Genomic DNA, 27,202 nt, shown 5'->3' on the forward strand with positions numbered 1-27,202 from the left:
TCACAAGGCTTCCAAAACAGTGAACAGGCCTTACAAGATCGTTTAAAGGCCTATTAACTTACTTTTGATGTATAGCTTATAGTATAGTATAGGTTAACTTACTTTAGTGTCTCAATTGTTTTGTGGGCAGGGTGACTACCTACAGACGATTACCTCGTGAAATATCCGGTCCTTGTTGCTACCTCAAAGAGCTCGATGGCTATCACCCCCAACATTGCCATTGGAGCTGCCAGTGACGAACCACCAGTAATTAAAAAAAAAAAGCACATCCCGGGTATCCAGTGTACTGTGTGCCCAAATCGGTGAAGCTTCTACACACCCAACACCCACCAAGCGTCAACCAACCCCCAAAAAAAAAAAAAAAAAATAATATAAAAAAATTCAAAAAAAAAATTCAACGTTCCCCAACGCCATATTAGATCATCCGCGCTCCTTCGCACCATCGACTTCATCCTCCCCTTCCGTTGCATACCTCAACCCCCCCTCTGTTACTTATACTGCATCTGCCCATTAGGCGGCGGTGGCCCATGTCCCCATCCTTGATTCCCCTGCCCGGGAGGCGGAGGCTGCATCGGTATCCCCTGCCCCCCTCCCCCGCGCATCTGCTGAACATCCTGCCGGTGCGAAAGCGGCTGCGAATAGTTGCACACCCGGCAGCTGACATCTTCGTAGCCCTTCATGGAAAGAGGGATGACGGGCTACATCATTTTGCGCATACATGTCAGTAACTAACCAACCTTCATGGATCGACGATTGAGCAGGGAACGGGGATATGATTCAAAAACATACCACAAAGCAAAAGGTAAACCAGGGATGCGACTTGATGACAGAGGCCGAGTAGTTGCCGCAGTTGTGGCAGCGGCAGACGATGCCTTCGTACCCTTCGACTTCCTTGCGGAACGTGTGTTCGCCACACGTGAATATCAAACACATGGTGACGGTTGCTGAGCTATACTATGTTGCGATGCGCCGTTGGTGTATATAGAGTAGTTGATGGTGGAGTATACGGAGTAGAGCTAAGTAGAGCTGTCGGTGTTGATGAGGATGGAAGGTGGTTGTCAGAGAAAGGATGAACCTGTTCGATTTAATCTCGGGAAGGTTGAAATGACGAAGACGCTCTGGGGGTTGCCGCTTTGCGTGTTCCAACGTGGCTGTGTTTCCGATTGCGCAGAGTGCAGAGCGAGGAAGACACGGGAAGCTCCCGCCAAGAAGCTTGGGGATCTCGGCACCCACGCATGTGCTTTATGCACTGATTGGATGAAAGCTGAAGCTTGGCAGGTGGGAGCTCTCCACACCTGTCAACCCCACTAAAAAGTCCAAAACTTTGATGAAGCGCCAAAGCAGCTTGGGAATGGCATTTCATTGAATCTGCATCGAACTAACCATTGACATTCTTACCAACGACACTCGCGACGGTTGAACCATTGAGCTACGGGCGCGCTTTTATAACCTGAGACTACGTTAGCAACCTTAGACCGCAACGATACTTTTTTTTATTTTTTAGTTAATCCGGCAGCATCAATTCGAACCTCGACGACACGCGACTGGACTACACCACCGCTGATCACATCCTGTCTCGAGCCCCCACCATGCTCTACGACCTCAACATCGCCTGGTCCCCAGGCCTCTCCCCCTCCGACCTCCAAAACACCCTCCGCCTCTCCAAAACCCTCGGCTACGACGTAGTAGCCCTCAACAACACCATCACCGGCTCCCAAATCCCATACTCGCCCAGCCCAATAACCAACCCCATCCCCATCCTCAACCCACAACAACCAGCCGGTGGTGGCGGTGCTCCCTCCTCAATAACAACCCCCTCAACAACAGCCTCCTCCTCCCTCCCCTCCTCCTCCCTCCCCACCATCCTCCGCCGCGCAACCCTCGAGATCACCGACCCAGCCACAACCAACTACCGCCTCCCCGACTTCACCCGCGCCTACGACCTCCTCGCCCTCCGCCCAACATCCGACAGGTCCTTCACCTGGGCCTGCAACAACACCACCGACCCGCCCGCCCTCATCTCCCTTGATCTGACACGTCCGTTGGGGTACCACATCCACCCCCGCACCGCCATGGCGGCCGTCCACCGAGGGAGCAGATTCGAAGTCTGCTACAGCCAGGCTGTCCAGCTCTCGTCTTTGAACCCAGAGTCGGCACGGGCGAGGAGCATCTTTATCGGGAACGTGCAGAGTCTGGTCCGGGCGACGAAGGGGAGGGGGATAGTGATTTCTAGCGAGGCGAAATCGGCTTTGGGCCTGAGAGGGCCGGCGGATGTGGTGAATTTGATGGCTGTTTGGGGGTTGGGGCCGGAGAGGGGGTTTGAGGGGTTGGGGATGGGGGCGAGGGCGGTGGTGGTGAATGAGGGGGTGAGGAGGAGGGGGTTTAGGGGGGTGGTGGATATTGTGAGTGTTGCGGAGGGGGGACCGGAGAGGGCGAAGGGGGAGGAGGAGGAGACAAATGGGAAGCAGGGGAAGAAGGGGCAGAAGCAGAAGGGGCAGCAGCAGCAGCAGCAGCAGCAGCAGCAGCAGGGACAGGGGCAGAAGAGGAAGAATAATGATAAGGTTGGTGGTGGTGGGATTGGGGGTGGTGGTGGTGGTGGTGGGCAGCAGAAGAATAACAAGAAGATGAGGAAGGAGGGGATGGCATGAGTGTTTGTGAGATAGGGCTTGAGAGATAGAGGCATTTGATACCCCCATTTTGAAGACGTTTTGACGTGTTCAAGTACCCAGGCCTGTGTTCTGGCTCTGTTGACTCTCTTGTCATGCATCATAACCGCTACGAAACAGCACAATTCACCAAGAACAAACAAAGAATGATGTTGAGAACACAGGAGACTTGCTCCTTTCCCCCTCTTCCATTCCCCAAAAAAATACATCTAATAAACAAACAAAACGAACGTCAACCCAGAAGAAGTCGCTATATATACAAAGTTCAAAACTCCCTCGTTCTTTCATATCATTAAAAAAAAAAGTCTCGCCTCGTATATTTCTCCTTCATACGTGTCTTTTAAACTTTATGTAGTATATGTACCATCAGAGAGAGGTCTTCTTTGCACATCTATTTCCTCCTTGGGGTTGTTTTAAATGGCAACAGCAGCAGCAGCAGTAGCCTGCACCAATCCCCCCAAGTTCAACTGGCTCTCCAGCTTCACACCCTCCAGGTCGATATCCACCACCGGCACAGCAGCACCACCATTATTCACGCCCTCTACCGCACCGTTCGCAACGGCTGGTGTGGTGGCTGCCGGTGGGGGCGGGGCCTCGGCCGAGGCGATGGGGATGAGGCTTGCGACACCGCCAAAGGCCCCTTCTGGGATCAAGGGAACGGTGGGGGTGGGGTTTGCGAGGCTGAGGGTTGAGTCCAGGGATGAGGCGGCTGCTGGAGGGGGTGGGGTTGTTGCTACTCCGGTCAGCATCACTCTAGATGATTTTTTTTTAAAAAAAAAGAGGGGGAGGGTGGGGGGGGGAGGGCAGGTAACTTACGAGCAGCGGTTTCCTCTGCTGGGGCGGACTCCTCAGCAGGTGTAGTCTCTGCTGGAGCGGCGCCCTCGGTGGAAGTGGGGGTTTCGACTGGGAGGGCTTCAGCGGTAGAGGATTCCAAACCCGGGAGAGGCGCAAGAGAGGAGGCGGCGTCGCCTGCGTTGGGGTCTAGGCCGGGGAGAGGGGCGAGGGTGGGCTCAGCGCCTGCTTCGGCGGCGGTGGTGGTGGTGCTCTCTGAAAGGACAACGCCGGGCACGGGATCGACGGTGGGCTCGGCGGCGGCGGGTTCTTCGGTGGAGAGGCCGGGAGGAGGGAGGAGCTCGGGGTTGCCTTCGGCTGGGGGGTTGGCGTCTTCGGTCGGGAGAGGGAGAAGGGTGTCGGGTGCGTCACTACCGGCGGCGGGGGCTTCGGTGACGGCGGGATCGGCAGCGGCAGGGTCGGTCACGGCTGGGTCAGCAGCGGGTGGTGCCTCCTCGGTTGGAACCGCAGGAGGGGCGGTTTCAACCGCGCTGGTGACAATGGCTTCGGTAGGAACCTGCACAACAACGACACCAACACCACCCGAGGCAAGACCACCGGTGGCGGGCGTAGGCGTAGCAACCGGGTCGGCTCCGGTTTCGATAGCTCCAACGGCTCCATCCGGAGCAGTAGCCGTGGCCTCGACGCCCTCAGCGGGAGGCGGAACATCTCCCTCGCTCGGTTGAGCAGCTTCTCCCCCTTCCTGAACCTGCCCATTACAGACCGTAACCGTTACCGGCGGCGCCGTGACGGTAACAGCCGCAGCACCATCCGCTCCAACAGTCTCTGTGATGGTCACCGTCTCAGTCGCGTTCCCAACCGCACCCGCCGCGCCGTCACCCCCAACAGTAATAGTCTGCCGTTCCGTCTCGGTCACCGTCACCTGCTCCTGCCTCGCAACGATGCGGTCGTAGATGCTCATGAATCCATCCGCCAAGTTTGGTGCTGACGAAGGGGCATTCTGACGACGCGCCAGTCTTGCCCCATCTCGCTCATAAACAGCTGCCTATCTCAAGTGTTAGTTCCACAACCTCAATTTTCCCACTCAGAGAAATCTCTTACCTGGGCGAGCGAGAGGGTGCCCAGGAAAAGTGCTAACGAAGACACATGAGGCCTCATTGTAACATGTACAGATATTAATCACTCGGGCTGTCCAACAACACACGCAACAACGGCACTAGCCAAATGCCGATATCTCCCAAATCCAACAACAACAAAATGACGAGGGAGCGGACACAACAGGCCAGCCGTCGATAAAAAATAGAATGGGATCAACCCAGTGGCGGAATAAAATAAAAAACGTTGGTGAAATCGGTTGGCGCTCCTCCTTGATGATGATGATGATGATGATGATGATGATGATGACAAGGTTGAGGGCGACAAAGTCTCGAGGTCGCCACACAACAAATCCGCAACTGCTCTCCTCCGATCGATTACCAAGCAACAAACACAAGACGAACCGATGAACCGCGAACGTGTAAAGGACTTGTGGGGGTTGCGTATCAACAACACACAGGGGCACCGCCGCCAAGTAATAAAGAATCAAACGTCAAGAAAAAGAAGGGAAAGGGTGGTGTGGGTTAAGGAACGTGGGTTGAAAGGTCCAGACCAGCAACAAGAGGGAAGAAGAGAGAAAAAGAGAAACGAAAGATCAAAACTGACGGGACGGGACCATTTTGCTGCTGAACAAAACAAGAGAGAGGGAGAGGGAAAAGAAGCTTTCAGGAGTGAGAGAGGAATTCAACAAGGTGGCATCGAAACTGTTTCGACTTTGGACAAGGGGCGCGCGCCATTGGAGAGCCAAGCCATGACTGTACCTTTTTTTCCCTGCTGACTCCTGTGTCTTGTTTGCGTAGTATTTGCTTCCAAAAAAGGAGAATACAAGCCCAGGAAGGAGAAGGCCGAAGGGGGGAAATACCAAGAAAACATGCTTAAACGCCCCGGCAGCATCATCACGTAGATCACGGACTGTGGTCGCCAAAAGGGACCCAAAAGGTGGTCATCGGCAGACGTGTTCTGGACCTGACCCCCCTGTCGCTCCCGCAGTTGCGGAACCTTGCGGCTCAAGGCTGACCCCCTGGCGGTCCCCACGCCGTGAGGGGGCGTGAGACTGACCCCCGACGGTTCCTGTCGGAGGTCGGCCCAGATGAAACAGGCCAATGCCTGAGCGGCGCAGGGGAGCCTGGCTGCTTTGACGACAAGCACAAAAACCAGCAAGAGCCCCGTCGTCTTTTTTTGAGATGGTCTGATGAGAGGGTGATGCGTCGGGGAAGGATTCCTATTTCTTCATTGCTGACGACGACAGCGACAGTGATACCTAGTAGCATGATGTTTGGCTAAACTCACCTTGCGGGACTTTCGCAAAGAGCGAGGTGAACGAAACAGAACCGAACGATATGATGTACATGCTCGGTAGTTGAGGTTAGAAGTCGAACCTATCGCAATCCATTCAAGTCCGGGGAAGTGTGATATTGGATGGTCGAGCGCCTCATGAGACCCGGCCTGCCCCAGGTTTTGTGAGGGCTGGCGTATCGAGCCGCATCGGATCGTGTGGCCTGCTTTCTGCGGCCCGGTGAAGGCGTAATCAGAAAAATGTCGGATTGCTGGCCAATGAAGGATATACACAAAGATGTGAAGATAAAGAACGAGATGTCGGAAGTTGATTGTCAGCACTTGAAGTTGTCAACATCGTTGGATCAATTGGAAGTGGAGCACGTTACGGAAGAACCCACAAAGAACCTCCCGGTGTAAACGAATAGCTGTTCCTGGAAATGCGGGCCAGTTGAGGTTACGGCTTAGAGATTTGAGTGCGAAAAGAAGTAGTGAGCTCTTGCTAAGTCAGCGAACCTCTGTAAGTTGATTTGGTCGGCTCTACTTACTTTCCCTTGGCGTGACTCTCCGCGGCTCAAAGGGATTCAACCAAGGACACACGATCCCAATGTAATTCATGACGAGATGAATCGTTCCCATTATCCCTGACCCAATCCCACCATATACCCCGCGATATCTCATCGCTAAGGTGAAAACAATTCAGATTATCATCTTGCCGACTTCCCCTCAATCTCCAGCTGGAGAACAGGGCCTTGGCTCTGATCTGCTGGCAGATTGCATTAAATGTGGGAGCAAACACCACCAGCAGCCCAATCGACTCATCTGAATAGTTGCTTTTTATTATCGCAAAGCAGGGGGGGTAAAAGGCAACTTGCCAAAAGAAGACATTCCCATATCAGAATGATGTAATTAAAGAGCTTTCAGTACCCTATGTGCTTTTGCTGCTTGGCACCAACAACACCTGACAACCCACCTCAACAGCACAATCCACGATAGCATCAATCAGTATAAACATAGATACCAATGCCAGTGTACACAACTACTCTGATTAAAGTACCCCGACAATGCCGTAAAAGAAGAAGCCACAAGAAACACCTTTCCAAATGTTATTCTCATCACCCCCCAACCCAAACCACAGTCTAGTCCATCAATGTCATATCCTTTCTCTCAAAAGAGCGTGTCATAACAAACAAAACCACAAACAAAGATCCCCCCCTACCCAACTCAACGCCATGATTTAGCCAATGGGCTTCCAATCTTTGGCGCAAACTGCAAGCTCTTCCTGCGAGCAGCCATCAATCTCATCAAGACTCTCTCATCCTTTTCCTTGTTAAGCACCCGCTCCCCGAGCTCGATAAATGTTGCCCTTTTGGGTGGACAAGTGCGTGTGAGCATCTCTTGCCTTTTGCGTTCCTCGTCTTCATCATCGTCACCAGCGACAGATGACATGTCTGAGCCAGGGCTGATGTTGGCCACATAGCGAGCAATGGCTTCAGGGGCAGGGGTCTTGGGCACTGGAGTCAACACCACGCCCCAGGTGTCATCATCGTCTTCCTTATGCTCCCTGTCGTCCTCCGAGTCGATATCATCAACTGAAATGCGGGGCTCCTCGGGGGTGCGCACCCAAAGGGAGCTGGCACGGCGACTGCTGCTCCGGTTGCTGGCCGGGGTCGTGGGAGCAGTTTGGTTGCCGGTGCGAGTAGTCGAGGAGTTGGTCGGCGTAGAGTTGCTGGAGGTACTACCTTTCACGGGCGCGGGAATGAGCGTGCCGTTCATGTTGGACATGGCGCGCGGCTCCATGCTCTTCCTTCGACGGGCACCACCACGGGGAATAATCTGGGTGTCAATGGCGTAGGGGCCCTCCTCGAGCCATTCGTTCTCACGTTCGCAGCTATTGAGCTTGGTTAGTCTTGCCTCAGAAGGTGAAATATGACAGGTAACAACTCACTCCAACACCCAGCTCACTCCAACACACTGCACCACGCCTTCACTTTGGCGAACCTTTTCCAGAGTACGCTTGCCACCATCCTTGTACACCACGTGAGTGATTCCAATCTTGGAATCCGTGTTGGTGGGATTCCACTTCCACTCCTTGAGGCATCGAGCACCCATTTGCGTGAGCAGCTCAACAAAAATGCCGCTCGCGTCAGCACCCTCAGTTGTGTGAACATCAACAAAGACGACTGCCCCACGGAGCAGTGCTGGGTTCAGATCCCGTCTCGGGGTGCGAGCAGGGGTCCCCAGGGTCGACCAGATATCACCCTTCGCCGGAGTGACGGGTGGGACAGACTTGGCCTGTGCCTCTTCTTCATCCTCCATTTCTTCAACAGACTCAGTCTTGGTGGGCGTATACGAGATAACTGTTGCGCTCCGAGTTACGCGATCTGTGGGTCTTGAAACGGGGAGACGCGAGGCGCTGCCGGCACGCTGAATTGGCTTAGGGCGAGGGGTAGAGTCGTCGGCCGGCTTGAGAGGCACCTTTGCAATGGTGTGAACTTCTCGTGGGCGCAGGGTACGAGCTGGAGTAACCGGAGGGACAGGACTGGCTGTAGTGGTGGCTCTAGAAGAGATGTTGGGATCCACTGGCAGTTCATTCTCATCTCCGTATTCCTGGCTTGCCTCAGAGATGGTGTCGTCATGACTCGAATTGCTCATGTTGGCCTCAGCCTGTTCGGGCTCCATGAGAGACATCTCATTTGCTTCAGCTGCGAGGGCGGCATCCTCTTCTGTGGGGGTGATGTCTTCGAGGATAGGAGTCTCAATCTCAGCACTGGAATCAACCGCCTCCTCGTCAACATCCATGGCATCGGACCGATTGAGCATCTCATTCTCAAAGAAACCATTCCCGGGCTCCAGACCGGGAGTCGCGAGATCCTCATTTGTAGACGTGTTTTCCTCCTCATCTGTTTCGTGTGACACTGATAATGGGGAGTCGGCTTTGCTGTTTGTCTTCACAGGGCTAGGTCCCGCAGTCCAGCCATTGAGCTGAGAAGCCAAGGGAGTGAATCCAACGCTGTCATCGATACGGACCCTCTTGGCGGTGCTCCTACCAGACGACATCCTAGGCTGACTGGTCTGAGCACGAGGAGTCCTCAACGAGGAACGACGGCATGGAGTGTTGGGCAGCGCGGTGAAGGCAGACGAGAATGGGTTTTGTCGGGTAGGAGCCTCATCCTCAGAGTCTGTGTCCTCGCTCTGGTACGGGTCCAGGTCCTTCTCGCGGAGGCCGAATTGAAATAGGGCAGGCGCAACCTTGGGAGCAGGCCTAGCCTGCTCCTCAGGTTCCTCAGCATCGGCGCTGTCAACTGCCATTTCCTCACACTGTTCCTCAACTTGCTCATTTTCCTGCAGGATAGTCTCGGCTGAGTCATCCTCCGCCGCGGCTTCGTCGTTCTCTTGTTCGATGAGTTCCACTTCCTCCTCCTCCTCTCCCTCCTCCTCCTGCTCCTGTTCCTCCTGCTCCACCTGCTCCACCTGCTCCTCAATCTCGTCATCGACCTTGTTCTCGTTGTTCTCAACGACATCGTCGATGTGTACTTCCTCCTGCTTCTGCTTCTCTTCCTCTTCTTCCTCGGACAAGCTCGTCTCAAGAGCCAGAACCGGGTCTGCATGTCGGGGCAGAATAGTCGAGAGACGCCCGGGAAACTCGGGGACTTCTGGTGACACGACTGCGACATCATCTTCTTCCTCTTCGTCTGTGTTGCCCATGATCATGTCACCATCTTCATCCGAAAGAGTCCTGGCCTCCTGCTCAGCAGGGACCGGCACAGCTGGCATGGGGCTGGCAAGCAACGTGGGCTTCGGCGCAGGGCTCCTGCATTCTTCCTCCTCTTCCTCAATCCTCGGCGGGAAACTCTTGATCGGTGAGACAACCGAGCGTTTAGCTGGGGATGAGAGCAGAGAAAACTTGAAGGGCGAAGGGTTCACCTGGCTGCCACCGACACTCCCCAAGGCAATGGGAATGGCAAGGGGCTGTCGCTTGGCGGGTGTTTGCAAAAGGCTACACTTGATGGGGGATACCTGACCTTGGGGCTGGGTTTGAGAGGTAGAGGCTGCAAAAAGACCATCAACGCGTCGCGGAGGGGATTTCATACTTCCTTTCCAGGGTGATGGAGGTAGCCGTTTTGCGGGGGTTCCGAGCATGAGGGTGAGTGTGGCATCCGAGGTAGGCATGACCGGCACGTTTTCGTCGTTCTCCGTGGGATGTCTCCGGTCCAGGGAGGAGGCGAGGGCCTTGGTGGCGCCCATGGCGGGCTTTACGGGTGCCTTTTTGAATCGTCGAACGGGGACCTTCTCGTCCATACCGAGTTCGTCGTCGGATTCCGCGGCCCGGCTCACGGCGAGCTGGTTGATCTTCTTAGGACTCAATGGAAGTGGCTTATCCTTCGTGGAACTCACTGTATTGGAAACGGCATTTGTCGCTCCTTTGGTAGCACGGGCGGTTCGGCCGGTGGCAGTAGCTCCCTTGCGAACAGGTTTCTTGTTCAGGGCTCCAGTTGTGCTAGCAGCTTGTGTCGAGCTCCTCGAGGGCGGCGCAACATTCTCCTTCTCAGGCACCTCGAACTTGACGGTCTTCTTGATCGCTGGTTTAGCAAGGGACTTGGCAGCCGTGCTCGCGGTACCAGCTGTGGCAGGGCGGCGGGTCGTTGGCTTCTTTGCGGCAGCGGGTTCGGGGTCTGTGGCAGTCTTCTTGGGCTGGGCTGTCCTGGCAGCGGTTTCGGATGCGATGGTCTCGACAGTCTTCCTTGGCCTTCCCCTAGCCCTTGTTGATGTAGATAGTACTGGCGCTGATGGGGCCTCTGTTGCCTTCTTGGGCCTGCCACGTCCTCGGGTAGGCTTCACAGCGAGACTTGAAGATGGCTTAGCGGGCTTCTGCTCTTCATGATCTGACTCCTCCTCCTCCTCGTCATCAAACGGGCTCTTCCGCTTGAGAGATCCTCGCGACGTGGTGGTGTTGAGCGTCGAGGCCGAGGAGGTCGTCAGTGTACCACGGGCCGTCTTCGTCCTGGCAGCAGCAGTCATAATCTTTGTCGTCTTTGAGGCCGGCTCAACAGCCTTGGCTGCGGCACGCGCCCGAGTGATCCGTTTTGGTGGTGATTGGGGGTCCATGTTTCGTTGGGTTTTTTGGTCGTGTTTTGCTTTTTAGGGGTATTTGAAGGGAAAAAGAAAACACGAGGTGACGAGATGAAAGGACAGCGCGGAAAAGGCCAGAACTAACAGCAATTCCTCATAATAACGCTGAGTTGCTGTGGTTGGCGATTGACGTGTGGGCGATGACGCTGCTGTTTACGGTGAAACAGCAACGATGGCCAGTGACCGCTCCTTGTTGAAAGACTTGAATTGTGGGACGCTGTTGCCGCTTGTTGATTTGCGTGACTGCTGTTGCCTAGGAGACGGTGGGGCTACTTGGCGGTGGATCCCTCCCACTCGGCAGTTTCTCTACAAAGCGGAGAAGGGTTAGGGTTGCATTCATTTCCTGCTCTTCAGGCACAAGGACGCTACCTGCTGCTTTTCAACCGTTGCATGAATGGTTACAAGGTCATCCATTGCAGAGTCTGATACGAGCTTCACACTCGGAAGCAGTGCTTCCATGAGTTGTTGTGGGCAATGAATGTTGGCAGGCGAGTGTCGGTGTGTGAAGTAAGCTGGAGCAGCCATCGGTCATGGTGCCGTAAATGCCACTGGAGTAGCGCATGAATTGACATATTCCATAGCTCATCCATGGCTCATCCGAAAAAAAAAGAGCATCTCATAAGATTCTTAAGGCAAGATAGTAGATTTTGTGAAGAAAAATGAATTGTTGATTAGGGACGAGATCTGGCAGGAGATTCTCAGTGCTTTCTTTGGTCAGCCCCACTGCCAAACGTCAGAGTTCAAGCTTCAGGCTTTGTGAATGAGAATTTACATTGCATGTAACGACAACCTTCAACCATTAGACCTTGGAATCCTACCCGGCATTCTGACGACAATCAAACACCCACTAAATTTCCGAGAGTTACTAGTTTCATTTGCCCGAAAAAAAAGCGATGTCCATCGATCTCAATTGGGAAACGGTCACGGGCGGCCCTGATGGACAAGAGCTTGCCGACAGCATCCGCGATTTCATCCACACCAAGTTCCAATCAGTACCATTACCGCGTTTCATCAAATCAGTCACCGTGCATGACTTTCAGTTTGGGACGATACCGCCAGAGATTGAGTTGAAGGATATCACCGACCCGTTACCAGACTTTTACGAGGAAAATCTTGATTCGGACTTGGCATCAGAGTCTGGCAGCGAGGAGGATGAGGAGGAAATTGCAGATGACCGAAGACGGCGACAGACTGAAGCGGTGTTAGCTGGCGGTGCTGGGGCTCATAATCTCTCAGCTCTCCCACCACATCTCAGTCTTGGTGGTCTCGGAGGTTTGGGTAGTCTTGGTGCCGGTGGTTCACGCAATGGAGGAGACATAGGGAGCCCCTTTTTACGCGTCAACACGCCCGGTATTCCAGGAGGCACCTCCAACCTCCACTACTTTCACTCCCAATTCGCCACGGGATTATCAGGCACCCAAACACCACTCGCCGCCGTAGCAGGAGCTCACCACCTCAACAGCACCGCCTGGCTAGAAGGCCACGGCCACAGCTCCTCAGCACCAAACCTCCACCAATACGGCGCCCCAGACTTTGGCGGTGTCGACGGGCAATCAACCGCCCCGGCACCCAACCAAGGCCTCCGTCGTCCTCTCCTCCAACAGCCCCCTTCCACCCACCGCCGCAACCCCTCCCAAAGCTCCATCGATCTCAACCCCTCCCTCGGCCTCACCCCCCCATCCCCTACCGTCCTCTCCGTCCCCCCCTTCCCCGCTTCCTCAACCGGCGGCCCATCCCCTCCTCCCGGCCTAGCCAACCCCCATCACCCCCATCACCCTCATCACCCCCATCACCCCCATCACCCCCATCACCACCACGCCCACCACGTTCACCCCCTCCTCCGAGAAAAGCACTCCGTCTCCACTCTCGCCGCCTCCGCCGGCCCCCCCTCCCGCCCCCCAACCCGCGACAAAACCACCCCCTCTCACCACCCGGACCCAGAAGACGTCCACGCACCCAATACCACCACAACCAACAAGCAGCGCAGCACCAGCCCAGCCACCTCCTCCCCTTTGGCAACCTCAGCCCAGGAACAAGCCGAGGAAGAAGAGGAGGAAGAGAAGCGCAAGCTGAGAGAAAAAAAGGTAGACGACATGCAAGCCGTTTTCCGGATACGTTACGCGGGGGATATCAAACTGTTGCTCACGGCGGACATCCTGCTCGACTACCCCATGCCTAGCTTTGTCGGGATTCCCGTCAGGTTATCCATCACCGGGCTGACGTTTGATGGGGTGGGGGTGCTGGCCAAGATTAGGAAGAGGGTTCACTTTTGTTTCCTCAGTCCGGAGGACGCGGTCGCTGCTGTTGGGCAGGGGGAGAATGAAGTTGATGGTGGGGAGGGGGATAAACAAACTGGTTTCAAGTCACCGCCAGGTGGTGGGAATGGGCTGGGGACGACAAAGCTGGGCGGGTTGCTGCAGGAGATTAGAGTCGAGAGTGAGATCGGTCAGCGGGAGAGCGGGAAGCAGAGCTTGAAGAATGTAGGCAAGGTGGAGAGGTTTGTGCTGGAGCAGGTGAGGAGGATATTTGAGGAGGAGTTTGTGTATCCTAGTTATTGGACGTTTCTGGTATGATTAATAGGCCTGTCAATGATCAAGATGATTGGAGGTCACCGAAGCATCGTGGACCTGGATTGATGGAATCTTTCATTCGTTAGAGGGTAGCCTTGAAACCCTGATACGCAGAGTTGATGTCCAGCTCCAACTCCCTCGCCTGGTCTTCGCTCAGCTCTTCCGTAGCCTTCATCTGGTTGAGCGTAATCAGCCACTGGACAATCTTGCCCCTGTTTTCAAAGTCCCTATCCGTAACCTTGTTCGCAGACTGGATCACATCCGTCAGCAGAGGATGCAACTGGTCCTTTGCCAGCAAGCCCAGCTTCAACGCATCCAAAAACGTGATGAAGTCCTGCGTCGCCTCCAGAATGAGCTGTCCACTAGGGTTTTTACCACCCGAGTTTTCAGACTTGGAACCATTTCCTCCACCACCGCTGCCGCCTCCGTGGTGTCCAGCAGATACGTCCACTGTTGTGGAGGGCATCCCCACGCGAATGCGCTCTGTGGCGCGGGGCACTTCAAGGTCCCATTCTGCTTTGAATTCCTCCAGTCCGACAAAGGCGCGGGCGACTGCTTCATCGGCGACCAGGGACTTGTATTGTTTGAGAGAGCGCTCGCATATTTCGGTGTAGTCTGCTTCGGGGATGGCGTCCTTGAGGAAGGCCCTTTCGAGCTCGTCGAGGGTGACTATGATGCTGAAGATTTCGGCGAGGGAGTCTTGAAGGTCGCGCTCAGCGCGGGTGTCGGCTAGTTTCACTTCCTGGCATCGGAGGCAAAAGTCAGCAGTTGTCGTGTTGATGGTGATGGTGCTCAACAGCAACATGTTGGCAACAGGTGCGGGGCAGATTGGACATCAAGGTGATGGCAAGGCACGACAGGACGAACCTCATCGAGATTTATAGTCGCCGAGAGCGTAGAGTTTGGCACGTAGCTGTGCGGTGTCGGTGCATATGGTTGCCTGTTTAGCATGGTGAAGGCCTCGCGCTGCAGTTGCGCAAGCGCATCGCGGCACACAAGTACAGCTTGGAGGGGGATGGATGATGCAACCAGAGCTGACGACGTTGGGGGAAGCTGTTATCGTCCGATAAGAGGCAACAAAGGCGGCAGAATCCCAGTCACCGCTCCCGCGCTAGTGACATTCCAAGCTTAGCGCCCCGCCTGATAAGAAATCCGATAAGCACCCCGGACAGGAACATCAAAAAAAGTTTGGAGACATGCGACTTCTGAGCCAGCAAATTGTTGAAGGGGCTGTTCGGCAACGCCACATCAATTGCCGACTTTTTCCATCACCATAACTCGCCACGATGGGTGCCTCTAAGAAGAACGCAAAGGCGACGAAGAAGTTCGAACAAAAACATCTCAGCGGTGTTCTCGAAAGAAGAAAAGCGGTCGCCAAGATCAAACAGAAGCAGCAGATCAAGGAGAAGAAGCAGGCCAAGCGCGCAAAGGACGATGAGTTCTTCAAGGGAGCCGATGGCACCGTCAAGAGACCAGCGAACAAGAAGCCCGGTACGCAGGGAACCGAGATGAGCGTCGACGATTTCTTCAAGGGCGGTTTCGAGATCCTCGACAAGGGTGCGCCAACGGAGAATGGCAAGACTGCCGCTCTTGGAAAGCGGAAACGCGGGGAGGCCAATGCCCGCGAGGAGACTTCTGATCAGAGCGACGGCAGCGATGTCGATGTTTCCGACAACGAGGAGGATGTGGTTACCGATAGCGAGGCTGGCTTCAGCGATGAGGAGGATGAGGAGGATCTTGGCATGTCCAAGAACGCCATGGCCGCTCTCGCCGAGAAGGATCCCGAATTCTACAAGTTCTTGAAGGAGAACGACCCAGAGGCTCTCGACTTTGACGAAAACGCATCACTCGACGAGGTCGACGAGCTTAGCGGCAGCGACGAGGAAGACGAGCAACCGAAGAAGAAGCAAAAGAAGGGCAAGAAGGCACAAGAAGAAGAGGAGGTTGACGATTCCGCCCATGAGTTGACCAAGGCCATGGTTGCCAAGTGGGAGAAGGCGCTCAACGAGACCAAGTCGCTCAAGGCTGCTAAGCAGACTGTGATTGCCTTTCGCTGCGCTGCCCACCTGAACGAGGAGGATGAGGAGAACCCACAACGCTACAGCATCAAAAACCCCGAGGTCTTTCACAACATCTTGATGGTGGCCCTCAAGCTTATTCCTGAAGTCTTGAACCACCATCTCCCTGTCAAGGAGTCCGCCGCCGGCAGAGCCTACGTCCAGACCGAGACCAAGAAGTTCAAGACCCTGTCCAACCTCATCAAGAGCTTTGCTGCTTCCATCATCCGCCTCCTTGGCACACTCTCAGACGACGCTACCGTCAAGCTCACACTCAACGCCCTTCAGCCACTCCTTCCTTATCTCTTGTCCTTCAGAAAGCTCCTCAAGGTGCTCATCAAGACTATTGTCGCTTTCTGGTCTCAACCCGCCAGCTCCGACAGCACCAGGATAACAGCCTTTCTAGTGATCCGCCGTCTCACGGTGGTTTCCGACAAGGGTGTCAGAGAAGCCGTTCTCAAGGCAGCTTACCGCGGGTTGTTCGACAACAGCAAGCACACCAACCACAACACAATCCAGGGTATCAACCTGATGAAGAACTCGGCCGCCGAGCTCTGGGGTCTGGATGAGACTCTTGGCTACACCACCGCCTTCACCTCGATCCGCCAGCTCGCCATCCACCTCCGCAACAGCATCATCAACAACAAGCAAGTCCACAACGTCTACAACTGGCAATTCGTCCACGCTCTGGATTTCTGGTCTTGCGTTCTTTCCGAGCACTGCAGCCCCCTGAAGGAGGCCGAAGCCGGAAAGGGATCCCAGCTCAAGCTCCTCATCTACCCCCTGGTGCAGGTTACTCTGGGTGTGCTGCGCCTCATCCCAACAGCGATCTACTTTCCCCTGCGATTCCAGCTCATCCGCTCGCTTCTTCGCCTGTCGAGAGCGACGGACACTTATATCCCCCTCGCCTCTTGCCTCTTGGAGGTCCTCTCGTCGGCAGAGATGAAAAAGGCGCCCAAGCAGTCCACCCTCAAGCCTTTGGATTTTGCTGTCGCGTACAAGGCCCCCAAGTCGTACCTCCGCACGAGGGTCTATCAGGACGGCGTGGGGGAGCAAGTGGTGGAGCTGCTTTCGGAGTTTTTTGTCCTCTGGGCCAAGAGCATCGCGTTTCCGGAGTTTTCGCTGCCAGTGGTGATCTCGCTCAAGAGGTGGTTGAAGGAGGCGAGGAAGAGGTCGACGGGGAATAAGAATGGGAAGCTGGCGGGGAGCTTGGTGTTGCTTGTGCAGAAGCTGGAGGCCAACGCCAAGTTTATTGAGGAGAGGAGGGCCAAGGTGGAATTTGCGCCTAAGGATAGGGCGCAGGTGGAGGGGTTTTTGAAGGATTTGGAGGTGGAGAGGACGCCGCTGGGGGCTTTTGCTGTTGGTCAGAGGAAGCTGAGGGAGGAGAGGAGGAGGGTTGTGGAGGAGGCTAGGAAGGCGGAGGAGGGGAAGAGGAGGGAGGAGGAGAGGGAGGCGCTGGAGGGGGGGAGGGGGAGTGATGATGAGGGGGGTGAGGAGGAGGAGGATGAGATGGATGTTGATGAGGAGGAATTGGAGGCGGATGAGGAGGAGGAAGAGGGCGAGGACGAGGAGGAGATGGAGAGCGAGTAGATGGTTTGGGGACTGGATTTATGGTATGAATCTGGTGGGGATACCTGATTTCTGTTGTTTCTAGTGTCATTTGCCTCGGCGTACAAAACCTTGCTTTTCATAGGCAAAACACCCTGGTAATAATCAAAAGGCCGGGGGTACCCTTTATTGTTACTTATACTTTCACTAATGCTGTCTTTTGTGCCATGTTCCTAACCCATACTTATTTAACCCATTTGTGCGAGACTACGCCTTTTGAGAACTCAATCCATAGGCCTAGGATCAACATACTCCAACTCATCATCATCATTATCCACCATCTTGATCCCCCCTCCATACTCCTCATCTGTGTCGACCTCCTCCTCGGTGTCATAATTCCTCCCCTGATAATGCGAGGATTCATACACCGCCGGTGTTGACGCCGCAGCCAAGGGGATCACCCTAAGCGGGGAATCCGACCCTGCCAGTGTCGACGGCTGCGCAGGAACAGTCTGCGCCCTGGTGATCGTCGGGGGCCTGGCATCATCCAGATTCACCAGATTAGGGAACCTGGACGCGTCAGGAGGGGCGGGGATGTGAGGGGCGGGTTTTGATGGCGGGCCTGGGGGTGGGGAGGGGGAGAAGAGACCGAAGGGGTCCATTTCTGTTTGGAGGTGCGAGGTCATGCTGCGGGTCATGGTTGGTTTTTGGGGTTGGTTGTTTCTCAGGGGGTGGCGACCTGGTTGGAAGACAGTTGGGGATGGGGATGGGATTCCTTGGTTGCCGTCGAGGCAGGAGTTGACGTGGGTTGTGGCTTGGGATTCTGACAAGGTGGAGATGTTGCGGTTGCAGATGGGGCAGCTTCGGATGGTGATGCTGGTTTGCTGTTGCTTGGGTCTGGAAGGTGGTTGGGATTGAAGTTTGGCAAAGTTGGTGTTTTGGGTGGAGGGGGAAGGGGCGTAGGAATAGGGGGGTGGCAAGTCTTGTTTGGGTCGCCGGGGTTGTTGTGGAGGGCTGGAGATTTTGAGGTCTTCCAAATCGATCAGGGTGCCAGAGTTGTCTGGTCGGTTGTTGAGGTCGGCGATGGTGATGGTGTTGTTGGCTTCTTTGGCGATGGACTTGTCTACGCCCTGGCCTACGGGGAGATCGCAGCGTGCGAGTATCTTTTCGATCAGGCCTGCGTAGCGCATGTGCCCCTGAACCTCCTCGCTGAGGTTGAGGTTTTCAACACCTTCGATGTGTTCGATCTCTTGAAGACCCGCCACGCCCATTTGAACAGATGTGGTGCGGTATAGGAATGCGAGAATGTAGTCGTTTTCGGAGTAGGCGTTGTAGATCCTACCGGACACTACGGTGCGCATCATCTGCCAGTGTTCTCTATTCGAGGGAACAGGGGCACCAATGAAGACGACAGAGTCGATAAGACCAAAGGCTCGACGCTTTGCAAGAGAGCGTAGGCACGAGTAAATAACTCGAGCGCCGAGCGAGTATCCGATCAGGGTGACTGGGCGTTCACCCTGGACTTTGTTGATCAGGGCGTCTGCCAGCACTTCACCAGCCTTTTCAGACCGGTTCTTGGCGAGAGAGAACGGGTTGTCCAATGTCGAAGCCATAGAAAGGAGATAGGCCGGCCACAAAGCTCCCCAGAGAGTTGCCAAGACTGTACGCTTCAGGATTTCCATCTTGACAGTGTTCCAGGCATACGAGTTGACGAGTTCCTCAAGAGACTTGCCAAGCCCCTCAAGAGCCTCCAGCTCGTACCGAAGCGCAAATACTTCGGCGTCATCGGAGAGATGCCGCCACGGTTTCGTGATGTCGTCCTTGGTGGTTAGCCAGCCATTAATGCCTATAGTTACTCTCAAGCGCCTGGCGTCCTTGTTGTTTGCTGCATTTCGGGTTCCCCATTCATCTGCCAGTGGAATAAACTTGAAGTCCTCGACATCTCGGGCGTACTTGTTTACCATTTCACCCTAGCTTCGTCAGCCACGGGCATTCAGAAAGTGAAGTTACAACACTTACCGTCATGCGGGCTCCGAAAGCACCAAATAGAGCGCCCACGAGGGCTCCATTCATCCAGAAGATGCCCAAGAAAGACGCAACACCACCCAGCCCAACAGTACCCATGAGACCTCCGATGGCTCCAGCTACGACTGGCGCAGCAAGTCCACCAGTGACTCCTATAAGCGCAGCTCCGGCAACAGACGCCAAGCCAACTTTCAGAAACCTGCCAGCCTGGTTTTGCTGCTGCCTCTTCCTGGCTTCAGCGTCAGCGGACATGGTCCTCGTCCTCTGCTGTCTGGCAGCCTCCTCTGACCCTTCCACCATGGCCTTTGCAATCTCAATCTCCTCGGCGTTCAAGGCATCCAGCGGAATTTCAAGAGCCGAGGCGAGATACACAGCCAAAGCTCTCGACTCAGCTGTGTAATGACCCGTGGATAGCAACTCCAGCAGTATGCAACTCAGACTTTCCAATCTGTCCTCGTATGAGATGGTGATCAACCTTGTAGGAATAGGATGCCAATGCAGCTGAAGCCGTGCCACTCCCTCCCTCCGAACTGCCTCATCATCTCTCACTGATGAAGAAACCCCTCCACCGAAGTCAATCAAACTCCCTTCCGCTGCTGCCGGCGCAGATTTCCTCTGCTTCATCCTCTCGGTCCGCTTCCGCCTCTCATCCATGGTCTTGGCATCATCTTGGGCGGCGAGAAGCTCCTTAAGCTTGGTCAGTGTCTCTGTTCTCCATTTGTCAAAATGCTCAAGCGCGGCGGCGGTGATCCGGGCGAGTTCTTGGTTGGGTTGGGTGACAAAGTTGCGGTTATCCACTTGTATTAGTGTCGGCTCTTCGTCGATGATGCTGCTCCCTCGGGCGTTGGGGTCAATGCGCAGAGGAGACGGCCTGTCATGAACATGCAATGCGGGAAGGTCCTTGAGCTCGAGCTGGGAGCGCATGTAGGCTGTGATCTCGATGAGGAGGCCATAAAAAGCTCTGCGTTTGGCGTGGTTGAGGATGTGCAGAACCTGGCGAGGCTCGCTGGCGAGGGGCGCCATGATGGTGGAGTTTTTTTTTCAGGTCGCCCTAGAACTTGTCTACCACTTTGCGAGTCGAAAACAATAGAGTTAAAGAAGCCAGAGTTTAAATCTTGATCCAGTTTTCAGTATGGATCTTGTGATAAGATGAGGGGTCCATAGATTAGGGGGCTGTGTGGGTTGGGACTTGGGACTCTGCCTGTGCCAACGCCAAGCAGCCTTGCGTGTTGTGTTGAACTCTCAATGGTCACTCTGTCGCGGCTTAAACTGGAGCAAAGAATACCTTGGCCGTCAGGGGCTCGGTGATAACGACAGAACGGTTTTCTCGGCATTGGGTGTTGTATTTTTACATACAAGGCGGCCATCTGAGAGGCTGATATGAAAGCCAAAAGTGTGGTAGAGGTGATGTAAGTGTCATCGTACTGCCAGCCAGCTTTCTTTGAGCTAGGGAGCGACCCCGCAATTAAGCTGACCCAACAACGACATAGTGTTCCTTCCACGGGCTCCATCCCGATGAATAAAATGGCAAGAGGCCTCCAATGAAAATGATGGAAATATCATGACAGTGTCAGCTTCTAAGCAGCTTTTCATATTGGCTGTACATAGTTGTTGTCATTTTGAAGCTTTCTCTTGGTGGGCCTCTCACCTCGCCCTATGCTCCCATCGCAGCCAGCGAAGATCTTATCAAAGTGTCCTGCGTATAGGCGCTAGTCACGAAAAAAATAAACTGCTAGTGCCGGGCGTCAAGTCAAAACGTGGAAGCAGCTGTGACTAATACTCCGTCCATGATGACGCTGGTCGGGATTGGAGGAGTCGTGCCAAAGCTCGGTAAAATTCCCCCAAATCAGAAGGCCGTCCATCGTACTCCGTACCGCGAAACCCCCCGAGTGCCGGGAACTGGAATCCTGGATATTGATTGCTTGCATCGCACCCAACGGATCCATTGTTGCAAACTTTATTTCCGCCTCGCCGTTTCACCCTTTCTCGTATGCTCTATCAGTGGCTGGGAACTTTGACACCGTTGAAAAGCAGACACAAGGGACAAGCCAGCTGTCATCCCGGCCATCCGGGACCTCAGGGTGACTGACGTACGAGTTTGGTCTGTGTACCGCTGTGACCTTCTGTGCTCTGTGACTGTATCCCATAGCTGATGTGTCTGATGTGTCGTCCATCAGTGATTTGACGGATTTCATGATTTGATCAGTGGGGACCGACCTTGGACGTCACAACCGTCCGACGTTGCCTGCCCCCCTCCATCATCCATCCATCCTCCCAGGGCACCAGCCAATGGACCCCTGTGAAGCCCCTTCAATACCCTGCATCGAGGCAACGGCGCTAACTCTTCTGAGCATGGCCACCCAACGCACGGAAAGGCTCTCCCGCCAAGGTCCTTGGCACCTGAAAACCCGCACCCTCCCGTCTGCATTTCTTGGCTCGGGAGCGCCCTCTCTCTCTGTTCTCTTTGCACCGTGCAATCCCATCCACCTCATCCCAGGCGATCCCATCCCAAGATCTCCTCCAGTCCCCCAATCTCACTCCCCAGTTGCGCCGCTACCTTACCCTCGGCGGATGCCTTATTCATCGCCTCGGGGGGTCTGAGACGCCCCCTTCGCCATGTTCGACAATGTCCATGTGTAAGTCAAATCGAATCAGAAGCCCCCAATTTCGTCTTCCGACCTGCTTGGCGATGGGTTCCAGCCTCAAAGGTTATCTCATCTTGGCTAGCCAAGCTTTTTGCGCCAAGCCCGGGGTAGATTGTCAAGACCCAGTCAAACTGACGTCTCACAGCTGTCGATGAGATCCGCAATGTTGTGTACGTCTGCCTTTTTCATGCCTCTTCCCTGCCGCGTCCAAGGAGTCCCCTCGTCTGCTTGCTTGCTTGACGACGTGACTTTCCACCATCCTCTACCAACCAGCCGCTATCGTCACCCTGCCGTCACCCTGCCGTGGTGCGGCTTGTGTCTCCTCAACCGTCCCCTTCACCTATCAGATCTTGCATCACCACCAAGAGTTATTACCCCGAGGCTGTCCACTAATTCATGGTGGTGATAGCCTTTTGTTCAGCAACCCATCATGGGGCGGTGTCGGCACCGTGTCGTCCACCGTCATTCGGAACGTCACGGCCCTGTCTGTAAGTCTCACTAAATCAGCAATCTTGCTGCCTGCCTACCTAGAGTCTCGAGACTAACGTTTGCTCAGGGCCATATGGCATACTCTTCACGATATACAGGCAACACCACGGTGCTCTCCAGCAGGTTCGCCGGCACCTCAAATGGCATCATCCAAGGTCTCCTTTATGTCCCGGATCTCCCCTACGGCCATGAATGCGTAGAAGAAACAGCACTGCACATTCCTCCATCAGTCGTGCGACAATCCAGCCTTCCTCCCACAAACTACTATCTTATTGCCATTGCGCCGTGGATCAATGCTCGATGCTCACGGGCCTATTTGGCCTCTGCCCGCACAGCACCGGTTCGAGGGTTTCTGTTCTATCTCCCTGGCAACTCAACCGAGGCCCCGCCCTCTGCTGAGTCTGAAATGTGGAACATTGCGGAGGAATTTGAATGGAGGACTCAGAGTGGCTACCCTGTATATGCTGTCTCGAGTATGGCCGGCCAAGTCATGATGCAACACCTCAGTCTCTACTCTGGCAACCTGACTGAAGTGCCGTTTGGATATAACATTGCTACACGCTTCCAGGCCGAAGAAGAGGACTATGCTCGCATATGGACCGAGCTTGTTATCAGCACGCCTCCCAGTTCCTTCGCTACCTGGCTGTACTTCCTCATTGTCGTCGGCGTGCTTCTCGCCGTCATTGTTTCGGCGTCGCTCCTGATGCACCTTGTTCAGGCCCGTCGGCGTTACTCCCTGCGACAGAGAGTCATTGCGGGCGAAGTCAACCTGGAAGTCACGGGCATCAAAAGACTCACAGTGCCGCTGGAGCACATTCAAAGCTTCCCCCTTTTCACCTACCACTATGAGCCACCAGATGCCAGCCCGCCACCTACGTCTCCACGGTCGGCCAAGTCCCCACGATCGCGGAACAGGCGGGACAGTCATGGTCACTCAGAACGAAGGGGTTCCCGAACAACTCGTTCTGTAACCATTTCGGAAAAGAGTCCGAGTGGGCCGTTCGCAACGGTCACAACAAATTATCAACCCTACTGTGAGATTTGCCTGGAGCCATACCAAAATCGAGTCACGATCATCAGAGAACTACCATGCGGCCACATATTTCACCCGGGGTGCATCGATGAGTTTCTTAACGAGAACAGCTCACTTTGCCCCTTGTGCAAAGCTAACATGCTACCTCCCGGCTTCTGCCCCAAGATCACCAACCACATGGTGAAACGAGAGCGGGCAATTCGAAAGATACGGGGGCAAGTTGACGATCACGATGCCGACAACTCCGACGGCGGCAGGTCAGGAGGCTGGACGGCAACCTTTCGAAACAAGATCTTTCATGGGGGAAGTCCTACATCGTCGACTTCGACAGAACTTCAGGTGCGGAGTAAACATGTTGAAGGCCAACCCACAATATCAATATCACAGCCCAACCGACCTCCACCACAACCGTCATCGCAACCGTCAGATGAGACAGCTCAATCATCGGTGGGACCGTTACAGCAAACACCACCGCAGCCGATACCGCCGCCAGCATTACCCAAACCAACTGCGTTGGCGCGTGAGAGAATGAGAGAGCTAGCCGGCAGCGAGCTTGATGATGGCGAGGCTGGCTCGTCAAGGTGTAAGTCAAACTTTGCGGACACCAACCAGCAAGGCAGGCAGGATGTCAAACTGATGATTTTCCAGGGCGACGAATGCGCACCAAGATATTTCCGGGTTTTGACTAGGTAATTGCTCTCGTGTTTTCATGATTGTTTCGGGTGTCTTGATCTTGTTTGGAGGCGAACTTTTAGCGATGGATGATACCCCGTCATTTGTGTTTTCTTTTCTGTTTGAATCACATTGGTTGTTATTTAGTTATTCAGCATAGAAGATGATTGGCGTTTTTGGGAGGTAGCGTCGTGTTTTGTTAGATAGTATCAAAAAGGGGTCACGGGACTAGTTCACAAGCCAGAAACGATTTAATTGCTACATTTTTGTGGAACCAACCATCTTGCACAACAGAACAAAATACCTGCCTGCCCCAACCCAATTAGATGCCCCCTGATGACAAGCCTAGTGATAGACTACGCTGTAAAAAAAAAAAAAATTCGAAAAATCCCAACGCTGACAGATATCCATTGCTTTGTATGTAGTCTTTCCCTTTCGCCCCAACGCCCAAAAACAAGGAAAACTACTCCTCCTCCACCTCCTCATCCCAAGCCTCCTTCTCCCTTCTCAACAACTCCCCCATCTCCCCCGCCTTGAAAATCGTACTCCCCTCCTCGCTCACCCTCGGCACCTTGGTCAGCGCCTCATCCTCAAACACAGTCCCAATATTCTCAATCCACCTCCTCCTCCTCTCCATCAGCGTCTTTGTCAGATCCCCTATCCCCGGGCGGGCAGTCGCCGTAGCAGCCGCGCTCGCAGCAGCAGCCGCACTAGCCGCCGCTCCGGACTGCCCCGGCCTCGCCTTTTTGGGCTTCTTCATCGTCCTCGTCCTCTTGAGGTACGCCGCCTGGACCTGGGAATCCAAATCCTCCAAAATGGTGGTATATTCCTGAAAGGCCATCCGCTCCTTGACCAGCTCTGTCAGTCTGGCTTTTCGGGCGCCGTTGACGAGGACTTGCTCGCGGAGGCGGGATTGGAGGAGGCGGAGGCGGGCGGCGACTTCGTCGTCGTAGTGGCCGTCGTACTCGGCTGTTGTCGGGTCCGGCTGTCCTGGTTGGGAGCCGTTGCCTGCCGCGTTGGACGAGTCGGATTGGTTGGGTGGTAAGGGGAGGAACCCGATGTGACGGAGTTCCTGCTTGATGCGCTCGTCGACTTGAGTGTAGTCTAGTTTTGGGTGGCTGGCCTTTTTCCAGGCTTCCGAATTTGATTCGGGCATGTAAGTAGCCGGAGGGAGTTGGTTGTTGCTGTTGTTATTGTTGTTATTGTTGTTATTGTTGTTGTTGTTGTTGTTGTTGGTTGAATCGGGGGTGGTGCCGTTAACGCCGTTGACATGGCCGTTTACACCGTTGGTGCCGTTGGGTTGTTGGCTGCTGGAAGAGGGGTTGGTGTCAAAACTAAAGTCGAAGCTGGCGGTGCCGTTCATGATGGTGTCTCCGTCGCCGTTGACGCCGTTGACATTCTCTGCTGGCGGAGCGCGGTGCTCGGGGCGCATCGCTGAAAGAAGACGGGAGAGGAGTGGGCCGACGGAGAGCTTGTCTGTTTCGGCAACATCGTCGTCCATATTCTCGATACTCCCGCGGGGTTGGTTAGGAGGGAGTTTCTCCCGGCCGCCTGGAGGGACGGAGTCGATAGCCATCGCTCCATCCTCTTCGGCCCAGATCTCTGTGTAGTGCTTCTTGCCACGTTTCGGCATGACAAACGGAGTCACGCGATCCCCTCTTTCTCTCAAAAACGCGAGATCCTCCTCGGTGAACGGCCGGAAGTAGGGGTCGATAAAGGTGCTAAAAGTGCTAAAGTTGATCTGATTGCTAGGCTTTGCATTGCTGAAATCCTTGTCTGGAGGGTCACCAGCGATGAGATCAGCAAGGTCGCTTTTAGGGTAGCCGGCTACCGAGTATATTTCCTTTATTTCGCCCTCGGTCATGCCAGGTTGGACGGGAAGAATCTCGTACACGGTTGGGTCGGGGAAGGTTGAAGGATCATCGCCAAACGTATTGGCCTGTGGCCGAGCGGGAGGTGGTGGGCGACCATCGTCAGAGTCCGACTCGTCCTCGTTCTCCTCTGTCTTGGTCTTGTCATCGGCGTCCATGTTGCTTGGCGCGACTGGCGACAGCGACGAGCTGGCGGAATCGTTATCGCGAGATAGTTTTCGGGGTTTTGTCGACTCTCGTAAAGGGGATGACCGCTCTAAAATAACTGGTCAATGTTGGTTCAAAAAGACATTTGTACATCGCTTTTGGGTCGCTTGGTGTTGTTGGTGTTGTTGGGTGATGAAAATTCGGAGGAATACGCCCGCAGTGCTAAGAAGAAAGCTGAAAGCCAATTGGGAAGAAAGCTGGACGCAAACGAAGCTTCCTGAATGTGACAATTGGACCATGACTGACCTATGTTGCTCCCTCCGGGCGCCAGACTGTCGGTCGCTTTCCGCTTCTTTTTGTTGGCTGCCTTGCGTTCGCGCTCCTCCTCATCGGCTTCCTTCTGTCTCCGCTCCTCTTCCCTCCCCCGCTCGACAGCCAGCTCATCGAGCCTGGTGCGGCGGCTCTGGGCGAGAAGTCTCATGCCTTTGTCGCAATTCAGGCCGCGCTTGTCAATTACGTCGCTCAGCTTCTGCAGTCGGGAGACGAGGCCATCAAGGCTCTTGGAATCGGGTATGGCGGTGTTGGAGGTCGAGGGATCAACCATGTCCTCAAAGGTCAGGTTCCGGAAGACTTCGAAGCGGAGTTCCAGCAGGTCCGTTTCGACATTGTCGATGGGTGGCAGACTGGCCGAGGGCGGTGCGGCACTGGGGGTGGTGTTGCGACTTCGCTGCTGCTGCTGTTGCGACTGGGAGCGGATTGCCCCCGTGCCCGCCTTCTTCCCCGGACCCTTCTGGCTCGATGGAGCCATCTTTGAGCAGGGCACTATGGAAGCACTGTGCAGTGTCTTGCCTGGCAAGGTATCTACACGCCGTACCTCGTGTCGCGTATCACCGATCGCGTGCTGAAAGGTCTCGCGGAATCTGTTGCATTCAGATCTGACACGCGCCGAGATGCGCGACGGGCTGGTGGTGTTTGGTGAACTTTTCCGAAGCTGTGAGACTTTGACGTTGCTGGAGGCTCAATGAGCTGCACGTCACATCCAATGATCGCGGGCGCCAACGAGGCGCATTGCATCCCTGTCTGTCTCAACTCGTCCCGCCATCTGATGCGAGAGTCCGTGCGCTGATGATGACTCAGCAAGCTCATAGGATCATATTTTGAGCCCTCTTCACGCTCATTCCATA

The 27,202-nt window shown here is 54.7% G+C and overlaps 12 protein-coding genes across 12 annotated transcripts; 4 read left to right on the forward strand and 8 right to left on the reverse strand.

Moving 5' to 3' along the window:
- Positions 1-401: 401 nt before the first annotated feature.
- OP-2 (Rhodopsin-like protein) lies at positions 402-1,186 on the reverse strand. Its single transcript, XM_062873561.1, has 2 exons — positions 790-1,186; positions 402-698 (listed from the first exon to the last, which is right to left on the reverse strand). Exons 1-2 carry the CDS (start codon positions 931-933, stop codon positions 489-491), a joined length of 354 nt encoding a protein of 117 aa, XP_062736613.1. The 5' UTR covers positions 934-1,186; the 3' UTR covers positions 402-488.
- A 403-nt stretch (positions 1,187-1,589) lies between these two features.
- RPP1 (RNA-binding RNA processing protein rpp1) lies at positions 1,590-2,648 on the forward strand (the record flags this gene model as incomplete). The annotated part of the gene is made up of 1 exon (XM_062873562.1): positions 1,590-2,648. One exon carries the CDS (start codon positions 1,590-1,592, stop codon positions 2,646-2,648), a length of 1,059 nt encoding a protein of 352 aa, XP_062736614.1.
- A 327-nt stretch (positions 2,649-2,975) lies between these two features.
- QC761_103190 (uncharacterized protein) lies at positions 2,976-4,616 on the reverse strand (the record flags this gene model as incomplete). The annotated part of the gene is made up of 3 exons (XM_062873563.1): positions 2,976-3,399; positions 3,483-4,503; positions 4,560-4,616. The coding sequence occupies 3 exons, from the start codon at positions 4,614-4,616 to the stop codon at positions 3,080-3,082; spliced, it is 1,398 nt and encodes a 465-aa protein (XP_062736615.1). The 3' UTR covers positions 2,976-3,079.
- A 944-nt stretch (positions 4,617-5,560) lies between these two features.
- Positions 5,561-6,068, reverse strand: QC761_0003030 (uncharacterized protein; the record flags this gene model as incomplete). Its single annotated transcript, XM_062871780.1, has 2 exons — positions 5,844-6,068; positions 5,561-5,679 (listed from the first exon to the last, which is right to left on the reverse strand). Exons 1-2 carry the CDS (start codon positions 5,902-5,904, stop codon positions 5,561-5,563), a joined length of 180 nt encoding a protein of 59 aa, XP_062736616.1. The 5' UTR covers positions 5,905-6,068.
- Positions 6,069-6,858: 790 nt separating this feature from the next.
- QC761_103200 (uncharacterized protein) lies at positions 6,859-10,937 on the reverse strand (the record flags this gene model as incomplete). Its single annotated transcript, XM_062873564.1, has 2 exons — positions 6,859-7,719; positions 7,777-10,937. 2 exons carry the CDS (start codon positions 10,935-10,937, stop codon positions 7,053-7,055), a joined length of 3,828 nt encoding a protein of 1,275 aa, XP_062736617.1. The 3' UTR covers positions 6,859-7,052.
- Positions 10,938-11,114: 177 nt separating this feature from the next.
- QC761_0003050 (uncharacterized protein) lies at positions 11,115-11,486 on the reverse strand (the record flags this gene model as incomplete). Its single annotated transcript, XM_062871781.1, has 2 exons — positions 11,115-11,267; positions 11,331-11,486. 2 exons carry the CDS (start codon positions 11,484-11,486, stop codon positions 11,115-11,117), a joined length of 309 nt encoding a protein of 102 aa, XP_062736618.1.
- Positions 11,487-11,854: 368 nt separating this feature from the next.
- On the forward strand, positions 11,855-13,534 carry MDM12_2 (Mitochondrial distribution and morphology protein 12; the record flags this gene model as incomplete). The annotated part of the gene is given in 2 exon segments (XM_062873565.1): positions 11,855-12,731; positions 12,750-13,534. 2 exon segments carry the CDS (start codon positions 11,855-11,857, stop codon positions 13,532-13,534), a joined length of 1,662 nt encoding a protein of 553 aa, XP_062736619.1.
- A 79-nt stretch (positions 13,535-13,613) lies between these two features.
- VPS28 (Vacuolar protein-sorting-associated protein 28) lies at positions 13,614-15,765 on the reverse strand (the record flags this gene model as incomplete). Its single annotated transcript, XM_062873566.1, has 2 exons — positions 14,399-15,765; positions 13,614-14,273 (listed from the first exon to the last, which is right to left on the reverse strand). The coding sequence occupies exons 1-2, from the start codon at positions 14,480-14,482 to the stop codon at positions 13,614-13,616; spliced, it is 744 nt and encodes a 247-aa protein (XP_062736620.1). The 5' UTR covers positions 14,483-15,765.
- Positions 14,818-17,178, forward strand: NOC2 (Nucleolar Complex 2 protein; the record flags this gene model as incomplete). Its single annotated transcript, XM_062873567.1, has 1 exon — positions 14,818-17,178. The coding sequence occupies one exon, from the start codon at positions 14,818-14,820 to the stop codon at positions 17,176-17,178; it is 2,361 nt and encodes a 786-aa protein (XP_062736621.1).
- Positions 17,179-17,268: 90 nt separating this feature from the next.
- QC761_103250 (uncharacterized protein) lies at positions 17,269-21,329 on the reverse strand. The gene is made up of 2 exons (XM_062873568.1): positions 19,156-21,329; positions 17,269-19,106 (listed from the first exon to the last, which is right to left on the reverse strand). Exons 1-2 carry the CDS (start codon positions 20,182-20,184, stop codon positions 17,421-17,423), a joined length of 2,715 nt encoding a protein of 904 aa, XP_062736622.1. The 5' UTR covers positions 20,185-21,329; the 3' UTR covers positions 17,269-17,420.
- An 87-nt stretch (positions 21,330-21,416) lies between these two features.
- Positions 21,417-24,296, forward strand: QC761_103260 (uncharacterized protein). Its single transcript, XM_062873569.1, has 5 exons — positions 21,417-21,797; positions 21,952-21,976; positions 22,216-22,294; positions 22,363-23,911; positions 23,977-24,296. The coding sequence occupies exons 1-5, from the start codon at positions 21,788-21,790 to the stop codon at positions 24,015-24,017; spliced, it is 1,704 nt and encodes a 567-aa protein (XP_062736623.1). The 5' UTR covers positions 21,417-21,787; the 3' UTR covers positions 24,018-24,296.
- Positions 24,233-27,062, reverse strand: NGG1 (Transcriptional regulator). The gene is made up of 2 exons (XM_062873570.1): positions 26,325-27,062; positions 24,233-26,127 (listed from the first exon to the last, which is right to left on the reverse strand). Exons 1-2 carry the CDS (start codon positions 26,824-26,826, stop codon positions 24,464-24,466), a joined length of 2,166 nt encoding a protein of 721 aa, XP_062736624.1. The 5' UTR covers positions 26,827-27,062; the 3' UTR covers positions 24,233-24,463.
- Positions 27,063-27,202: the final 140 nt, after the last annotated feature.

Source organism: Podospora bellae-mahoneyi, assembly GCF_035222275.1.
Source record: "Podospora bellae-mahoneyi strain CBS 112042 chromosome 1 map unlocalized CBS112042p_1, whole genome shotgun sequence".
In the NCBI taxonomy this organism is placed as follows: domain Eukaryota; kingdom Fungi; phylum Ascomycota; class Sordariomycetes; order Sordariales; family Podosporaceae; genus Podospora; species Podospora bellae-mahoneyi.

Coding starts and splice junctions, on each gene's coding strand:
- OP-2 (XM_062873561.1), bottom strand. CDS start 933: ATGTGTTTGATATTCACGTGTGGCGAACACACGTTCCGCAAGGAAGTC. Junction 699..789: donor GGTTTACCTTTTGCTTTGTG/GTATGTTTTTGA, acceptor AAAATGATGTAG/CCCGTCATCCCTCTTTCCAT.
- QC761_103250 (XM_062873568.1), bottom strand. CDS start 20,184: ATGGCGCCCCTCGCCAGCGAGCCTCGCCAGGTTCTGCACATCCTCAAC. Junction 19,107..19,155: donor CTTTCGGAGCCCGCATGACG/GTAAGTGTTGTA, acceptor TGACGAAGCTAG/GGTGAAATGGTAAACAAGTA.
- QC761_103260 (XM_062873569.1), top strand. Junction 21,977..22,215: donor GATGAGATCCGCAATGTTGT/GTACGTCTGCCT, acceptor TGGTGGTGATAG/CCTTTTGTTCAGCAACCCAT. Junction 22,295..22,362: donor GGAACGTCACGGCCCTGTCT/GTAAGTCTCACT, acceptor ACGTTTGCTCAG/GGCCATATGGCATACTCTTC.
- NGG1 (XM_062873570.1), bottom strand. CDS start 26,826: ATGGCTCCATCGAGCCAGAAGGGTCCGGGGAAGAAGGCGGGCACGGGG. Junction 26,128..26,324: donor GCCCGGAGGGAGCAACATAG/GTCAGTCATGGT, acceptor CAGTTATTTTAG/AGCGGTCATCCCCTTTACGA.